Below are 20,431 nucleotides of genomic sequence, written 5' to 3' on the forward strand. Positions count from 1 at the left end.
TTACATGAAAATAATTGTTCCACTTGTTTGTTCTTTCTATTCTGTAGTAACTTTTGCCAAATCAAAGTGTAAATTTAATTTAATAATCATTACTGTCATATTGCTATTATCATAGATGCTATTATAGGAAAACGACTGAGTGAATTTTAGGTAACTTACAGATGTAGATAACGCTGATGAATAGTGTTTATATTTATCTGATTCTTTGTTTTTCAGATCATCTGTCCACTTCACCTCCTCAATGCCATCTAGTTTTTCAATAGTAGATTCTGCTCTAAATGTCTTTGATTCTGTAATAGGAATTTAAATTTATATCGATATTAACATGCCTTACGTCGTCCAAATAAAGTAGTTTAAAAAGGTATCCTAAAGGTTGGGTCTCTGGTCGAACAAACATGAGGAAACAAATTCTGAAGTCCTATATAGGATGTATACTGTAAAACCTAGAGTGTGCACCACAGCAAGTCGCCGTACCGCATTGACTGTTTTGCCATTAGGCCCTCAAACTGGCTAATTGTGCAACCATCATACAGTATGCACTTTATTTACGTAATCTAGTTTATATTGGACAAAAGACAGGCCTGTTTGAAGATCTCCTGACCACTGTCTAAAAGAGAGAAGCCCCTCTCCCACCTAGGTTTATTTCACCTAAGAGTCGCACGATTTCTATGAGTTAAAAACTTGTGATCCTTGGAAAGGACCTATACGAGCTTATTACTGTTAGCTACGAGTGAGGTATGACTTTATGGAGTTGGTTACGAGTTATGTACGAATTATGCTGAGCAGAGCACCGAGATTATTAAGAGCGTAACAAGTTTGTACCGATTTAGATACGAGTTAGGTACGAGCCAACTCGGTGCACTCGTACTTACTTGTACTCGCTTTGGGGTGCTCGCCTCAAACTCGTAGATGACAAAACCGCCAACGAGTATCCAGAGTAGTGTACGAGCTAGGTAGGAGTACCCCGAGTACTCTACGAGCTACCTACGAGTTCTTCAAGTTTACTACGAGTTATCTAATTGTGGTGATAATTTTGAACATGTTCAAGATTAGCGCCACGAGTTCTGAGCTGCTACCTGTAGGTAAGAGTTCTCTCCGAGCTTTCTGAATCGTCCTACAAGTTTTTGCCGAGTTTGCAGAGTAAGGAACTTGGCAAACTCTTGTAACTCGAATGCTGCAAAAACCCCTAGTGAAAGAGGGGCTAAAGTTCAAATGGTACAATCATGTAACCAGAGCCAAAACCCTGTCCACGACCATCCTACAAGGTACCACGTCAGGCAGCAGAAGAAGAGGCAGACAGAGGAATAACTGAGCAGTAGGAAATGTACTGGGAAATTCTTTGGAGAGAAACTGTATAGTGAGGTGACCAAGAATCATGGAAGGCGCAGTTCAGGTAATTACGCGCATGTAAGGTATCACAAACATATATCTGTGAATGCAGCTGCACAATGCCACTTTATAGGACTTATCAGTGAAGGGCTTTGAAAAATCCATTATTACAAAATTGATTTATAAAAACTCCTTATGCCCTTTGATAGGTAAGACACTCAGTTCACCCAGTGGAAATTTGTTGTCACAATTGCAATTGTAATTCATTAAAAGCTAATTACTTGAATAGCTAATGTGTCGTGGACTCAATCATTATTGTCATGCACAATGTTCACCAAATTAAAATAACAGTTGCCAAAAATTTCTGTCGAAAAATTAGTGTAGTATAGTTACATACCTATGCAGTTGCCTTTAGTAGTTGTGTTCACGTATCCAAATTCACAAGTACAATAGTAATTGCCTTCTTCATTTACACAGTCTTGTTCATGTCGATCTTTATCACATGGGTCACCTTTACACTCATCAATATCTATACGTTTGAAATCAATAACAAAAAACTCAAATCTACATGATTGATATATACATATTAATATTGCACAAATCAGGGCATATCATATAGATCTAGAATAATATAAAATCACGTACTGTACAGTGGTACATCATTGTTGTGATGTCAGACTCGTTAAGAGAAATGAAAGAATTCATATTTTACTGGCGTTTGAATCAACAGAACGCCAAGTACTGTTATAGAGTTTGCGTTGTATGCGAATGGTGTCGGGTTTGAACCCGGTGGATTTTTTTTAGATTCCTTTTCCTTTACGTTCTCATGACATTATTTGGATGCTGTTTTAAGGGGTTTTCACATATATCTATCCATCTTCAAAAAAATACATCTTACCAATACATATGCTATTGCTGTTTGTCTGAGACGCATTGTACCCTTCTATGCAATCTGAACAGGTGTAGTTCTTATCTATCTCGTTGAAATTGCATTTGAGAAAGTTTCTTTCATAGCAATCATGCAAATCTTCTTTACATGGATTTATAACTGAAATATAAATGCAAAATCGTTATAAAACATCGGGTCAACTTGAACGCAATTATTTTTATAAAATATTATTAATAAAGATGACATTTTGTTTTGCATCTCTTATGGTACTTTTTGTTTATACCAAAATCCCGAAAAGCAAATGATACCTAAACAGGATATGTAAAAACGTTGGTTGATGTCCTGGTAAGGGCCACTTGCAAGGTACCTAAATACACATATGGAAAGCTTTGTGGGTGTTTTTTTTTTTAAATTAAATGGATGAAATACAGTTAATGCACACACCATAAACCTACACAGTGAACTGTTACTAGCAGTTAGCGAAATAGCATATAAAATTTAAATGTAAAATGCAGTCACACTTGAGCCAATTATTATTATTATTATTATTATTATTATTACCTTTATTACTGTAATATTATTATATTTTTTACTATTTCATTATTATTATTATTATTATTATTATTAATATCATCATTACTTTTAATTCACTATTATTTCTATTCATTTTACTATTTTTTCTCTTACGTTTAGGGCATCTCAAAACAATTTTTCTTCAAAACTTCTAGAAATTATCCGAATCAAATTCAAACTCATAAATGAAAACAATACTGTTTTGCTATTATTGATTGATTGGTTTGATTATCCATTTCCATTTATTCTAACTATATATCTTTGCTATTGATTATTTATTCTACTTGTTATACTGAATTAATTGATTGATAATTAATTTGTTATATTGTTATTACTGATTGATTGATTTGATTTGATTGAATAAATGTTTTTGAAATGAAATGAACGAATAACCTCTTTTAAATCGACACAAAGCATGCCCATTTCCTATTCTACAAAGAACAGAATGCAATTTTTTTTTCAGTTTAAAAAAGCGGATTCCAAATATTTCAAAAGATGATTGAATTTAGTACCTTTCAAAATAAGATAATATTTACTTTCAAATTCCCAGCGAATCCATTGCAAAGGTTAATGTATTGGACAATAGCGCCCAAATTTTCCCCGCCGTGTGCATTATTCTGGGTTCTGTTCCTGTGCTTAATGTTATGTGCGGGGACGTGTTGATAATTGAGATTATACGTTGTACGATTATGTAAGTTTACTAGATGCAATTAAAAAAAAGTTGGTTTGAAAATGGTGTCGCAACAATGTTTGAACTGTTTGAGCCACACCGGTAGGAGAGCTCATTCAAGGCATACGTCTACAGGACCAAACAACATCGAAGGAGGCCTATTCAGTACGATAACATATCAGGTAGGGAAAAACATCACTCTTATGAAATTTCCAGATTCAAAACAACATCAAAAGAAGGCCATACATCTGGTATTAATTAACACCAGACTGTCTAATCTCACAGACAGTGTTGAATGTGTTCTTACGCTGTGCTTATAAATGTTATTGTTTTATCATCAGATGATTTATTTAACAGTTGGAACCCAACACACTCTCATAATAATGTCTCTACTGCTGTTAGTGTAAAAATATAGTGTTTGTAATAAATAATCTGTGGTACTGTATGTGTATATTTATTTACTACAGTACATTTATTTTAGTAGTGGGTTACCGGTGTATGATTAATATAAAATAAATATATGATTATCAGACCAAGGACCCATGTATGGGCCCAGACATAGACCAACGAGTTCGAAACCGAGAGGATCAACAAGAACTAGATGGAAGGGTATCCGTTAAGCATGAATGATAATGGTGAAGCTATAGGCAGTATCAGATCGCATAAGATAAAGGAAGATATCCAGAAGACTTGAAAATCACGAGTTGAAAAACGGGGGATAGATGATAATGAAGATGAAGATGGATGATGATGATGATGACGATAGTGAAGATAATATAATGATGATAATAATGAAGTTGATGATGATCATAAAAATAATGATAATGATTATCATGATGGTGATGGTGATGATAATAGGGACGATAATGTGGATGATGATAATGAAAATCAAATCAGTATATAACCCAAACACTAACATGACACTGTAGAGAAAAAATAAACGAACCTGGTACATCAACTAGTAAGCTATTGAGAACAACGTAACTGTCGGGTCGTAGAAGATTGCCATTACGTCCTTCCAATCCATCTACGAACAATTTTCTTGTGTCAGTTGTTGTGATGTTAGTGTCTGATATTAGATCAATTAGAAAGGTTACGTCTGCTACTGATTCCAAAATGGTGAACGATGAAACATGAACATTTAAGAACTGACTGCTGCTATTACTTCGTTTAAAAAGATCAAGAACCTGTGGAAATAACACAATTACAGAATATTTAGAAAGTCTTTTGTATGATTGAAATATGGATTACAATGTTCATCATGAATATAATTTCTAGAGAGACTTTACTGTAAGTTTGATACCAAAAACAATGCAAGCTGTCGTGATACTGTGCATTGTTCCAAAATGTATTGGTTCATTTTAAGAAATATGTTTGTACACAATTCGACTTTTACTGTACTAGGCTCGGGTATTACCCTTTAATCTGTAAATTCAAAAAAAAAAAAAAAAAAGAAGATATATTGCACATAATTTTTGCAAAACATCTAGAGGTACAGCTCTTTTTTAATTTAAATTATTTTGTATAATTGAAATAAGATACAATTGTGAGTTCTTAAGAATAAACTGATGGTTCAAAAGTGTTATTACTATTCTTTGCTCCATCATAAGCAAAATACTTAAATCTTAAAATGAAGTTGTAAGAGACTGAAATCCAAATAGTTGATTAGTTATTCTAAACATGACTCAAGTGTGATTGCAAGCTTTTTTTTATGATATATTTTACTAACGAAGAGCCCAAAATAATAGAATATTGTTTGAAAGACCAATTTCCAAGATGCAACTAGCTTAAATAACTTTACCATGGATTTTTTACGAAATGATTCCATTTTAATAATTACAAGTTATTTGGTACCTGATGGTTGACAATAAACCCATGAACTAGCAAATTATTATGTTATTTTTATTGTTAATTTAATATATTGTTATTGTTTAATATTATTGAAAGAAAATAATTTAAAGTTTACTAATAGAAAGATATAATGAATGCATTATTTTCTGAAAATGGTAAAATGCTACTTGGTAATATAAAATATTTGTTTTTATATACCAATTTTTGCTTGATCATATAAAACCAGAAATTATGTTTTTCTTTGGCAATATACATCGGCTTTTGTAAACTAACATATAACAATAAACATTATGCGTCACAACCTACTACACATTTAGCAGTTCAGTGAAGGTGCTTATAACATACAGTATTTCATTCATACTGTTTGCCTATAATCATTTATACATTTCTTTTAAAAAAAAGTTAAGGTAAAAACTGCATTTAACAACAAAAAGTCATGGTTAAACTTACGTCTTTTGCAAGGCCCTCTTTCATCATATCTAAATTAAAATTCTGATTTTCAGACTTTTTGATATTTACACCTTTTACATCAGTGAAGTTAACATTCAGTTCTTGAGTAACTGCAACTATAAGTTAAAAAAGAAATTAATGAAATAAAACATTCTATGGTACTTCATGTTATATTTCATTATATTTAACTGGTGGCCTAATGTTAGCATCAGATGATGAAAAGCACCCAGAATGCATACATACTTTTTAATACATTTATATTTACAAGCAATAAAATAATATTAACACATAGGCTATAACATAACGCAAACCACTTGACTTCAACAGTGCTAGCCAGGGTAAGTACGAACGGCAGGAATGTTTAATGTGTGGTTCGAGTTTTAGAGCCTCAATTGAAAAAGCTGTCTCAGACGATAACGTTTTCGTCATTTTTGAAGATATTTGTTATTACAGTTTTCTTTATTATCAGTAACTCGGATAATAATAATAATTTCAATAATAATTTTAATAATAATAATAATAATAATAATAATAATAATAATAATAATAATAATATTATTATACCAGCACCTGTACATGGTAAACCTGAATTACTACGATAGTAACCCGTCTGACAAATACAGTTAAAACCGCCAATCGTGTTGTCGCATTTCTCGAACAGACTTGTATTGCATGGTGTACTAAGGCACTCGTTCACATCTAATAATTTTAAAATACATATCAATTTTTTTTCAAAATGGCCTTAAATGATTAAAATAGTTACTAAATAGAGAACATCGTCAAAACTATATCAATTTCATTGAGTTTTAAATGTTCAGCAATCTCTATACATTATATGTTCACAGCTAGACTTTAAGAACACTGATTAATTTAGTTGAATGTTTCTGCCACTCAGGGATATACCGACAATCATGTGAAATTATTACATTTGGTTTTGTTTCGTATTTTGTTCTAACATGTATTTCCTTTGAATTTGATTTTGTGTTTTGTTATTAAACGAGGTAGCCTACAAATCCAGAGGGCTCAAAGGGAGTGGCTATATAACACGATGTAATATTCCAATTTTATATAATAATGTCCTACAAATTTTGTTTAAAAGAGAACAAGATAATAACTATCTAAATGCATAGAATTCCCTTTGTGCCACTGTATGCAAAGAATTGCTTCGCACCTGCATATAGTTCTCATACATCCAGTCACTGATAGGACCAGTGTCACATTAGATGAGATTTTAGAGAATAAAGGATTGTCTAAAATCTTTATTTTGTGAATTTACCAAAAAAATCAGAGAGTTGCAAATAAAGTTGTTGACATGTGATTTTTTTATGGTTTGGTCAAACCAGATTGTTTTATTTTTACACGACTGTCATCTATAAAACAAAACTTATATCTGATAAATTGTTTTAAGTGAATGTTAATTATGCAATTTCTCTATCCATGTTTGAATTCAATGAGTTTCAGTCATATTTGAGCTGGAGAGAAATGTATAATTATAATTTATGCGTGTAAAGGTAAAAAAGTACTAGCCGTCTTAGGTATTCAAATATACGTGTTCAAGTAATAAAAATGACAATGTTGTCATGAATGATGCAGTTATACAAATGATAAGAATAATGAGTAATTGGAAAATCCATTGTTATTCCTTAAAACTGCTAAGAAATGTACGTTTGTCTTACTGTAAAAGACATAGTGTAGGTTGATTGAAACTTACCCTCACAATACGTTCCATTACCAACAAAACCTTTGTTACAATTACATTCATATGAGCCATCAGTGTCACTGCAATTGGCTCTTTGGTCCTCGCAGTTATCCAAGTCAAACTCACACTCATTAACATCTAATTGTGAATAACAATCGAAAGGAAGAAAATAAAAATTTAGTTTATAATTCCCTGTTTTGTTGAATACTTGTGGTAGTTGTATTAGAAATAGTTGTAGTTGTAGCTGTGGCAACAACAACAACAATAGCAGTAGCAGTAGCAGTACTATAGTAGCAGCAGCAGTAGTAGCAGCAGCAGTAGTAGTAGAAGTAGTAGTAGTAGTAGTAGTAGTAGTAGTAGTAGTTGTTTTAGTAGCTAGTAACATTAGTAGTAATAGAAGTAGTAGTAATAGTAGTAGTGACAGTAGTAGTCTATAGCAACAGTAGTAGTGGTGGTGGTGGTGGTATTAGTAGTAGTGGTTGTGGTAGTACTGGTAATAGTAGCTGTAGCTTTAAATGTAGTCATAGTAAAAGCAGCAGTGATATTAATAATGTAATGTGGTGGTAGTGGTGTAGTAGTGATCGATTTAATAGTGTAGTGAAGTAGAGTAGATTAGCTTGGTGGTTAAGCAGATGGCTTCGCAATCTAGCACTCACAGAAAGTAGGATGGATTCGTCATGCGGCAGTTGTACAAGCGTTGTACAACGCGGCGAGTGCCGGTAAAGCCTGGTTTCCTGTCGACGTAAGAAGGCAGATTTACTTACGATTACATCGTTTTATCGTAAGAAAATGCGATTTGACAGGAAACCGATTGCGACTGGTGTGTTGTGAAATCGACATAACGTAAACTAAAATCGTCGCAAAACAGTTTTGGACAGGAAACCGACTATTGAATTTTCATGTGATACATCGATTTTCCACTATTTGACAGGAAACCGCGATTTAGCGATTTAGTGACTTTTTGTTTACTGAACTCGCATATGTTGCATTCGTAAAGGATTCTAATGAAAAGTTGACTTCAAGTCAACTTTTCATAAGAAATGTAAACAGAAACATATGCTGTCTGTATATCTTGCCTATACAACAACATTGTCGACGAACTAGAACTCTCATTGACTTGCGTATTGATAATAAAATGGTTAAAAAGAAGCATATCCTTCATTTTTTTCAAACACAATAATAGGCATGTAAAATCTTATAAGATTTTGTTAGCCCTATACACTGTGGTGGCTCTGGATATAATTTATGGGGGGGGGCTAAGGTGTCCGAATGGACACTAAGTATTTATGGGTGTAACTATAACGCGCAGCGTTATCTGAGGGCCGAAGGCTGGAGCCAGGGTTGGGTATGGGAGGGGGTGCCCCCACTCCCAAAACGAGATTAAAAAAAAAAAAATTGAGACTTCTAGATGGCTTGAAATGGCTGGGATAGGAAAACTAGGCCAATTTTTTTTCTAATTTTTTTTTTTTTGGTCCGACTGCCCGACGAGCTTTGGCCGATGGGTGGGGGCCGGCTTGACAAGACCGATGGGGGGCTTAAGTCCCCACCCCCCCGATGGTGCCGCCACTGTCTATACATCCATAAATTATCACTGGAGTATTGTGATTGACTGCAGTAGATGGACCAGAGATATTTTCGTGGGTTGGGGGGGGGGTGGTCGAGAATGAGGATTGCAATTAGATTGAATTAATTACATTTATTATACAAAAAACTTATATAATATAAAAATAATATATAAAACATATTAAATAAATAAAATATAAAATATATAGGCCTATTGCCAGTTGGAATATTTTCTGCTAATTTGTTTTGGTCTATAGCCATTTTGGTACTTATTTTTGCCGTTTTGGTTTGTTGCCGTTTTGGTCATTGCCGTTTTGGTTTTTTGCTGTTTTGCCCTGCTCCCCTTTTTTAGGGGAGCAGGGCAACTGATTGATATATTTAAAATATATCAATCAGTACATCGTTATACTTACTTTTGCATGAGCGATCACTGTCGTAGCCGTCATAGCCATCTTTACATTCACAATAATAACTTCCATTTATGTTAAAGCAATTTGAGTTTTCAGGACAATTTGATTCTGTCTCGCATTCGTTAATATCTAAAAAGTGATATGTATAAGCTCCTGATAAAATGTTTATGAAATTCGTATTGACAAACAAAATCTCACACATTTAAAGCACTATTCAATAAATGAGAATGTACACCTTAAATTCAACTGAGAATTTTATTTACCTGGGAGGACCAGTATCTAAAATATTGAAATTGATAAACAGAAAGCAAACGGGTCTGGGACAGCAACGGAATTAAAACCAAACTAAGTTCAGAGTCTTTAACACAATCGTAATATTTCCATGTGGATCCTGTACGGATCCACATGGAAATATGGGAAACATCTAGCACACCATCTGGGCAAAATGGGTCACTTCCAGCAAAGATGTCTATGCCATATTAAAAATATCAAATGGTGGCACAGAAAAAAAGACCAACATCAGATTGCTAAATATAACAAGATGTTGCTCAATTGATTTACAAATTCATTATGGCCGACTGTGATGACTTAGGCATGTCTGCCGCAGGGAAGATCATCGTAAGCCAAACAAGTTATCTTCGGACATTCTATTTATTTAACATTCAAACTTTATATATATCATTATAGCATTACTGCAAGCCACTTTGGAGTTTATCTCTACACCGTATCGTGATTTATTGATGAACTTTTCCTTTATGTGTGTGTGTGCTGTCTCTTATACACATCTTAACAATCGAAAGGAAGAAAATAAAAATTTAGTTTATAATTCCCTGTTTTGTTGAATCAGCGTATTTACCGCATATAGTTGAATTAGCGCATTCGTTATAATTCTCACAAAACTTCCCGTTGCCGTAATACCCTTTATTACAAAAACATAGAAATGATCCTTCTGTGTTTTCGCATTTCGCATTTACGTCACATGGGTCTTCATTACATTCATTGATATCTGGAAAATAATAATGAGGACATTTAACTTTCAAGTGATTAAAGCCTAACCTAGCATTCAACGATTTTGTAAGTGAAATGTCTATTTTCATATGTTCCTTAATAATCAATCACGTTTATTATTGAGTTGTTGAGGGGTATTTTTTAGATTTTCCAACGGCTCAACTAGTGGTAATTGTGTGTTCACAAATGGTAGCGATTCAAAAAAGTGCACTGTCTCTATTTCTTATTTATTTGTTTTTTTGTTTATTTTTTTGTTTTTTGCCTATTGTGCATGTTACGCAGTAAACTCTTTGGAAAAGAGCAGGGAATTGTTCCCGGTGGACCACCATCACCAACAGAAGTACCCGACAGCCTTCCAACTTTTAAGGGTTACCTCTGATTAAGATTTTTTTTTCGAACCTATAATTTATTTTAAATTCTTTAATGTAATTATTTAAAAAATGCATATCATTCTAACAAATTCACACCACTCCTCTATCGTGAAAAGGCACCACTCACCACTCTCACTATTATCGCTCACACTACTTTTGCTCATTTCCTACTAAGCTTGCACGCATTGTTTCACCTCCCTACCTTTCATACTTATAAACACAAGTACATTAAGAACACACATTTTGTATTATCAACATCACTCACACAATGTTTCCAAAGAATAGAGAACTGCAGGAGGTCAAACTCTAGTGGTTTCATTGGACCGCAATCATATTTTAGAAAGTAGTACCACAAACAAGGGGGCACGGGGGAACTGCCCCTCCCCCCGTTTTGCCACTAAATTTTAACATTTTCAAGGCATATATTGAAATTAGCGCTCTCAGTTATCTATTCTCAATATGTTGTGCCCCTCCCCCATTAAAAAAATTCTTGATCCGCCCCTGAATTAGAGGGCGTCCTTCAAAAGAAAGAAAAGGCTTTCGTTCCGTACAAGTGCTGTGTCGAGTTTTAAAACCCTATTCGAACTCTAATAGGGTGCCCCTATTTCATGGTAGTACTTAATTAACGTTTTACTGCGTGCATACAAAATCAAAGCAGTTGGATTTCTTACAATTCTATACTCTTTGGTGTTACCTTCACATTCTGTTGCATTTATTGTATACCCAGCCTTGCATTCACATTCAAAGCCTCCGGGAAAATTTTTGCAAAGTTCGTTACTATCGCATCTTTCGGTCGAAACACATTCGTTGAAATCTTTAAAAAATAATTATAAAAACTAGGCATATTAGTATTTACGTATTGATTGTTGTGACGAATCATATTTTCTGGAATTAAATATATTGGCGACACCACAAATAGTTTGGGTTTCAAAACTATACAGATTTAGAGAGGGCTGTTGCATTGATTCTTGTATTCAACATTATGAACAGTGGCACCTCACAAGGTTATTTACAAGTTTGAATTCAAAAATATTATTGATACAGAAAACATACAGCTCAAAACGATTTTAAACATAGACCTAAGTACAGTACTGATAGGCATGGTTATCATCATTATTGTTTATAGTAATATTTATTATGCATTAACAACAATGTAATTACTTCCAGTATAAACTTTCAGGAATGTTAGTTTTACTATGTTCGAATATTAGCAAAATAACACTGTACGAAATGGTAGGCCTAGTAAAACATAGTGTAAATTAAAGCCCATCACACACTGCGCCAATATTGTTATCAGCCAACTGATACAACTTTGACGTTTTCAAACACCCTACGCTCAGCCTGCCCTCAACAATCAGCAGACAGCATCGCGACGCCAAGCGCTAACACGGAAGGAAGATAGATTTGTTGGCCGACTGCCGTACTATGATGCCAGGATTTAGTATACCTTCGCATTCCCCTTCATTTAGTATATATCCGTCATCGCATCGACAAGTGTAGGATCCAATTGTATTGTTGCATTTACTGTTATTGGAACACGGCTGATTGGCACATTCGTTGATGTCTAAACGAACAAATAAATTATCAAAATTATAATCTGTCAGTCTGGACAAAGTTTACTTAAATTTTGAAGTAGAGCATTATCTGAAGCCCAACATACATGAGAAAAAACATGATTTGTCAGATGTCTTACCTGTCTCTGTTTTACACAATTATAAGTCATTGTTATTTTTATTTGATAAAGTTAATTAAGCTCCTAAAATGATTATATTAGCAATATATATTGAGATAAACATACTGTTATGTATTTTTAGATGACTTTATAATTTCTTACCTTCACATATGTAACCAGTTCCGTTGTATCCTATCGAACATGCGCAGTTAAATCCGCCATCAATGTTAACACAATCTGCATCTTCTGAACAATTATTTGTATTGTCAGATAGACATTCATTAACATCTGAAACAATCACCATACTAGCATTATAGTATAATAATAATTATAATAATAATAATAATAACAATAATAACAATAATAATAACACTATTAATAATAATAATAATAATAATTTATCATTTAAAATAATAATTTAAATAACCACCCCACCAGGTTTTTGCCTCTATTGTAGTTTCCCTTCGTCTCCGAAATTGTCAGAGTCTCTGTCGACATATTAGCTATCCCACCCTCACTATATAGCCTACGCTTTGGAAAATCTTGGCGCCACCATTTGCTTCAATCACCTATTAACAGTTTGTAATAGTATGAAAGATTTTTCAATTTATGTACATACCAATGCAATTTCTAAAATCGGCGTCAAGCTCATAGCCTTTTGAACAACTGCAATTGTAGCCACCTAACGTATTTATACAATCCATTTCGCATGAATTATTCCCATCGCATTCGTTGATATCTGAGAAATAGCAAAATATGTTAAAATCAGGTTACTTGTAATTATACCTTCAATCTTCAAAGAAAGGACATAATAGATAAGTGTCTCGTAAGAAATATAAATCAAGTGTCTACTATTGGCCTTATGTGTATTTCAGTGCATAATTTTACTATAATACAGTTCAACTGTTGGTACTTGATAAAATGATGTGGTCTATGGGTTTGGTCTCCAACAGACGTTGAAACGGGGACCATGGTGGATAAATGGAGACCACGGCTAAATGAAATCTAATCGAAATATGTGTCAAGAGGTAGGAGAGTTACTTCACTAAGGTCCTAATGACCCGCATAACCCAATAAATGGTCTCCAAAACACAGCAAAGTGCACTCAAAAAAGAAAGCCTTTCAGAAGGAACTCCAAGTGTTCCCTGTACCAATCCATACACACTTACTCCAACGGTTTGAATTAATTAGCAAACACAATAATCAGGTCATCAATGATATCTTGCATAATTTATTAATTGCCTTAGATAATACTAGTTGTCTGTACTGTAGTCAATGCTTTATTGAGAAAACTAAACTGAGGCCTAATGTTACATTTTCTTACATTCATAGTACATAGCATATAAATTTACTTCCAAATTTAAAGCTATACGTGTTTACCTACCTATACATGTATTATTGACAAAGTCAAAACCGTTGTTACACGAACACGTGTCATTTCCATCTAAAACGTAACATATTCCGAGGCCACAAATAGTTTCATTGTTGCATGTTGAATTTTCTGAAACTGAGAATAAGGGAATGTTTTGTAAACCAATGTGTCTCTAATTAAAATTAGAGACACATTGGTGTCTGAAAAACCATTTATAGATTGGAAGATGAGCTTAAAACACTAACATTAATAATAACAATAATAATAATAATAATCATAATAATACAATTATATATAAATATTGTAATAATTACAGTAACAGTAGAATATAATACTCATATTATTATCATTATTAGATATATTTAAAATTTCTGTTAATAATCCCACTTAAAAATGTGCATAAGTTAAATATAAAATATTGTATACATACCTATATATAATATATATATATATATATATGTATGTATATATAAATATTAATATTAAATATTAATATAAATATATAATAATATATTATTACTTATAATAAATATTTTTGTGTTCCTTAAGTCTACCTTCGATGTCTGTATTTTCATTTACCATCGTCTCCATATTTTTCTATATATATATGAGTGCTCAATATTAATGTAGAGCTAAATAATTAACAGAAATAGATGTAAATTTCTTTACTTTTCATATTTTTATTCAACTACAAATGTATATTCAGAAGAACTGACTACACTCATCAGGTAAATATACAACTGGTAACATTATTAAGTAAGCACTTGAATGAAATTAAGCTGATAATGAAAAATAGCCTTTTGATTATTCATAGATTAGGTGTAGAAAACTGTTCATGTTGTTTTACTGGTTGCATATTAAGAAGACATGAAAATACAGCGTGTAACATAGCTCTCGACGAATGTTGTTCTATAAAAAAATAAAGAAATTGTGTAATAAAATGCCTAATACGGGATTCAAACCTGCAACATCTCGCGAGCATCATAACCGTCAGACCGCATAGGCTTCACGGCTGTACAGATTCAAATAACGTGGGTGGGTGTGGGTGTGCATGTGTGTTTTGGGTGTGTAGGGGTATGTAAATACGTACCGGTACACGTTACATTATCTTGTTCAAGTTTAAATGCATCCAAACATGAGCAAATATAGCCTGGAGCTGTATTAGTGCACTCTTGAGTGCAGTCGCTAATTCCAAGAAGACACTCATTGATATCTGAAAATAATACAGTAAAGTTGCTTACACCATGTATACCTATCTTTCCCTTTATATGTTATCTAACGTGTTGATAAGCAACATAGCTCAAATCGCACAAGCCAAATTGAAGTTTACATACAATGCATTGTTTTTCTGTTTTTTTGTTTTTGTATTTTTTCAACAATTTTTGTTTGTAATTTGTTTCTCCCCTCTTTGGGATTTTACCTATTTTTCTACTGTAACTTCTTTAACAGTTGATCTTTTTTGTGATTTAATTGTGTTTAAATTATTATAAAAATAGGGGTAATAATTAAATCCTCTCATGTTAGATAACTTTGTCACACCCAAATCAAAAAACTTCTTGAAATTAAACTCCAAGGCTGAAAATCCTTATCGCAGTATCGCGAACACGAACACGCTAACACGTACGGAACAACTCTATGATAGAGCACTCTGAAGGAGGTTCACTTTCCAACGAAGGTCGAAAAGGGAATGAAGACATTTGTTAGGGAGACGGTTCGTACGTGGCGCCCTGGGTCGGACTGTTCCATTTATTTCGAAGGGGTGTTCCGTTTGGGAACAATGGCAATTAGTCGGTTTATCCAGGTAAGTATTCACGAAATAGACTACTGAATTTTTATTTTTAATTAATTAAACATTGTTATTTCAAAAAATAATTTATACTAACCTTGGCATGTTTCTCCATCCTTCATAAAGCCACTGTTGCAAACGCATTCAAACGTCCCAGGATCATTTCTACAAGTTGAGTTAGGCCAACACAACGTCGCATTGTTTGAACACTCGTTAACATCTACATTATTAATTAAAATAAATAACAATCAAAATATTATTGTTTATAGTCAGAACATTATCCGTCAACTGCTGGTATCAATGACCAATAAATCAAATACTCAAAAAGTCATAGTTTCCTTGATAGGCCTATGCCATTACTTTATTCAATCTATCAATAGTTCCATTTAATCAACTGAGTAACAGGGGTGGCGCCAGCGGGGACCCCGTCGGGGAGAGCTGGTCACCCTGTCGGGGAGGAAAATCACAATTCGTCGGGGAGAAAAATAAATTATATGTATTTTCTAAATATTAGTAAACTCTAAAATCGATTAAATAAGCCTTTGAAACCCCTAAATTTTCAAGATTTTTTGGGTGCTTTGCCCACTGGACCACTTCCGAAACATTTTAAGCAATGCTCGACCACACCCACTTTGCTCTCATCGGGGAAATGGCCCCCACCCCATGTCAGGGACCTCGGACTCTCGTCGGGCAAATCCTGTGCCACCCCTGCTGAATCACTTAATCAGTCGAACTATCTGTATAGCACCTGGATTTCATTTATTTATTAAGGTATAAAAAAAACAACAATACAAAGTGTACAAAGCTAAAAGGCTTGCATAAAATACATATATAATATAAACCAGGATCACCAAACAGAACAAATACATTATTGAAATACACAAGAATTTTGAGTATATTAGAAATAATTAATAATTAGAATAATTTAAAAAAAAACTATACAATATGATAATACAAAAGGATAGAGCAACATTATAATTATATAAAAGACATATACAATATGATATTAAAAAAGGATAGAGCTACATTATAATTAGGCTATAAAGAAACGAAATACAAACAATGTTTAATGGCATTTTGATAATTTACCAATGATAGTAATAATACATACAAGTATTATCATATTTACCACCAATGGAGGTGTTTTTTCATAACAAAAATTAGTATTAAATGCCTTAAGTATGTACATTGCGTATTGCGCATTTACTTGTTACTTGTCACATAGCACTTCCACTGAAGTCAGCAAAATCCCTGAGTAGAGCTTGCATAGAACCAAACCCAAAAGAAGTGTGCAAAATTAAATAATGCAACAAAGCAGTAGCTCGAAGCAAAAAAAAAAGTTCAATAGAAAAATAAGAAAACGAACAAAACAATAAACAAATAAGATCTCAAGCAATGTGAGAGGAGACTATTGAAATAGGTTGTGTTTTAGATAGGCTTTGAACTGCCTAACTGAATGTCAAGACCTGAGCAAATTTGGCAGACCATTCCAAAGTTTGGAAGCAATAGACGGAAATGAATTGTCACCAGTCAATTTATGGTAGACCCGTCGAACAAGTTGGATGGAGTTGGAAGATCTCGTTATCTGAACAAAAGCATTATCTTAAGAAACTTTAATGGGCAAATACAAGGGTTTGCACCACTGGTCTCATTAGATAAGTTGGTAAAGCATCCAAACAGTAATCGGGAAATCTCAGTATCAGATTCCGATGGGAACAATACGTTTTTATTAAACACTTACTAGCATCTTCATTCATCAATATGGAGGGGTTTCTTCGTAACTATGTTCCTAATATGTGCCCCATTAACATTCGTTGCATATGACAGACGCATCGCATCTCCATTTTAATACACAGTTAATCAAAATACTTAGTTTATCAGTATTTTGTTTTTGTATATTTATATATTAGAAGTACTGTACCCACAGTATTATATACATTTTAATAAAAATCTACCACTGATTGCAATGCATACCAAATGGTAGAATGTACGAACGGTAATCAAAGGGTATTCGGTTCAAATACCGATGGAAACAATACATTTATCTAAAAACAAATTAAAAATATATTATCGGTTTTTCAAGAATTCCATTAATAGTCCAAAAAGTTTCATTAGCAACCAATATTTTTATCACTTAATCAATTGCTCAATAAGCCAATTAATTCAATTTAAACAATCATTTAAAACTATGCATGTATTCAAAATATATTAAATTCAGAATGAGCATTTTTAAATATACACGACAAATTGAGAAGAGCTTCTTATAAAAATGTTAAAAGAATGCATTTAACTAAATGAGAAAATAAACCAATATTTAGAAACCATGCGAAATGGCATGATTACTTGTATCCTTGTAAGTCTGTTCCTTAAAGAAGTAGATTTAGATAATGCTAAACATACCTTTACATGTATCTGTACCATTGGCCGTAATAGATGAATAGAAACCATCTCTGCAAATGCAATCCTCAAGATCTTCTGAACAGGTAGAATACTCTGGACATTCCTTTGTATCGCACACGTTGATTTCTTGAAATAAAATATAAATTGTGCAGTAAATTTAACAGAGATATGATTAAATATAAATTCTAAAAGGAAATGTCCGAACAAATTATCTTTCAAATTATTATTAACTTATTTAAATGTTGGCTAGTTGAATGCGTGGAGCCGCTCACTACAATTATGGATTATAGTCTCCCACCTTCACAGTTATCCTTACCTTTACTTATACTTTTCACGGTTTATTAAACCAACATGAACATATAAATTATATATAATATATTTTTAATTTACTATATATTATTTATAAAAATATAGACGCTGATCATTAAGATTTCATTCAGGTTTATTTAAAACTGATTCTAACAAACTTCCAATCATAATCACTGTCCTTTCCTACCTTCTCATCTTAGTAATATTGGTAACATTGGGTCTACTACGTATACATTTATCCCCATAGGATAGTTATTTCCCTCATCATTTTTTTCTAAACAATATTATACAAGATATGATTACAAATATGACCTAATGACTTACTGTTACAAATCCTTCCGTCTCCCTCGAACCCTTCGATACACTTACACTGATATCCTCCTTCAGTGTTACTACAATTAGCATTCTTGTTACAGTCATGTCTGGATAAGTTACACTCATTAATGTCGTCACAATGAGTCCCATTAACGCTAAACCCTTCGTTACAGTCACATTCATACGACCCTTCAGTGTTAGTACATTTTGCATTTACATCGCATGCATCAGCAACCGTTGTGCATTCATCTATGTCTGTAATAAACGACAGTTAAGAAGAAAATTTGAAATTTCTGGTTTTTCTTCATCTCTAATTTAGATGCATCATTGATTTGTTTTCAAAAACAGAATTCATCACATCACGATTTTAACACACAGGTAATCAAAATACTATGTTTATCATTTTTTTCAATTTTTTTTTATATTTATAGTAGTGGACCTAATGTTAGAATAGCCACAAAATTATGTACATTTTAATGTATTTCCTTTTTACTATAAGCAATGAAATATTTGAAACGAATTTGATCCAACTCGGCCACAAGTCAACTCGGCCACAAAAAGTTTGGCTACAGTCAACTCGGCCACAAATCAACTCGGCTACAAGTCATTTACTGGTACTACTACTACTACACTTTGAAGGAGTAATTCATCAAGTATAAAATACTAATTCTTTAAGTATTACTTATTGTTATTATTACTGCTGTTATTATTGTTGTTATTATTATTTTTGTTTTTATTACCGTTAGTTTTAATATTAATTATTAGTCTTAGCATTAACATTATGTAATGTTTAAATTTTTGCTGATAAATAATAAATAATTCTCAATTTTTTTATTTATATTATTATTATTATTATTGTTATTGTTATTATTATTATTATTATTATTATATATTAGTCTTATTATTATTATTTTAATAATAGTAATTTATAAAATATTGTTATTGGTGTTTTATTGGTATTTTTCTAATATTATCGTTATTATTATTATTATTATTATTATTATTATTATTATTATTGTTGTTGTTGTCACCTTTATTATCGATATTATTACATACCCTATTATTACTAAGTAGGCCTAGTCTTATAAGTATCATCATTATTATTATTATTACTAATTAGTATTACTATTATTATAAAAATAAACATCTTTAATTTATTATTGCAGTTATTATTGCTATTATCACATTCAATATCATTATTATTACTAATTAGTATTATCAAAATAGATATTTAAATATCGTTATTAATAATATATTAGTATTATTACTATTAAGTATTGTTAAAATAAATATTACTATTAATATTGTTGTTGTTATCACCTTTATTATCGTTATTATGACTAATTAGTATTATTAAAGTAAATATTTGAAAAGGAAGTGTCACCGACATATCACCAGTGATTCACGTCATTGGATGCATCCTTGTCACTGACGGGTTTCAAACATAGCCTCCAATGGTCGAACAAATATGAAGGACTGAAGCGAAATGTCTGTCACTCAACAATACCAATTGTTCCTATTGAGGATAATTGAAGGCCTACTAGATGCTATGCGCCCCACCTAATTTTAACGTAGGCCTAATTCTTGGGCGTGGTTCTAAAAAAAATAGTATCAAAATGCACGCCATCGGGCATTCATTTGATTTTAGTCGGATTCAAAATAAATTTTTAACATTTAAAAAATCATAATGTGGTTTTTCTATTTCAATTTTTTATGATTAGGTCTACAGTATGTACTCATGTTTTATGTCAGTGTTTTAACATG

General features: G+C 32.5%; 1 protein-coding gene across 1 annotated transcript in view; it reads right to left on the reverse strand.

The window, feature by feature from the left end:
* Window positions 1-159: 159 nt before the first annotated feature.
* The window catches only part of LOC117122341, a gene marked incomplete at its 3' end in the record, with an annotated part of 46,222 nt that continues 25,950 nt past the window's right edge, over window positions 160-20,431 (reverse strand). Inside the window, exons 24-40 of the mRNA XM_033267903.1 lie at window positions 18,677-18,922; window positions 18,044-18,169; window positions 15,741-15,863; window positions 14,948-15,070; window positions 13,870-13,992; window positions 13,105-13,224; window positions 12,648-12,773; window positions 12,261-12,377; window positions 11,508-11,627; window positions 10,291-10,440; window positions 9,438-9,587; window positions 7,474-7,599; window positions 6,333-6,461; window positions 5,763-5,878; window positions 4,408-4,648; window positions 1,727-1,858; window positions 160-290 (exon numbers count right to left, since the gene is read on the reverse strand). Coding sequence (XP_033123794.1) covers window positions 160-290; window positions 1,727-1,858; window positions 4,408-4,648; window positions 5,763-5,878; window positions 6,333-6,461; window positions 7,474-7,599; window positions 9,438-9,587; window positions 10,291-10,440; window positions 11,508-11,627; window positions 12,261-12,377; window positions 12,648-12,773; window positions 13,105-13,224; window positions 13,870-13,992; window positions 14,948-15,070; window positions 15,741-15,863; window positions 18,044-18,169; window positions 18,677-18,922 — 2,399 coding nt within the window. The remainder of the gene's footprint in view (window positions 291-1,726; window positions 1,859-4,407; window positions 4,649-5,762; window positions 5,879-6,332; window positions 6,462-7,473; window positions 7,600-9,437; window positions 9,588-10,290; window positions 10,441-11,507; window positions 11,628-12,260; window positions 12,378-12,647; window positions 12,774-13,104; window positions 13,225-13,869; window positions 13,993-14,947; window positions 15,071-15,740; window positions 15,864-18,043; window positions 18,170-18,676; window positions 18,923-20,431) is intronic.

This window comes from Anneissia japonica, unplaced genomic scaffold (genome assembly GCF_011630105.1).
Source record: "Anneissia japonica isolate Jap-2015-1 unplaced genomic scaffold, ASM1163010v1 scaffold288227_len51653_cov153, whole genome shotgun sequence".
NCBI lineage: Eukaryota > Metazoa > Echinodermata > Crinoidea > Comatulida > Comatulidae > Anneissia > Anneissia japonica.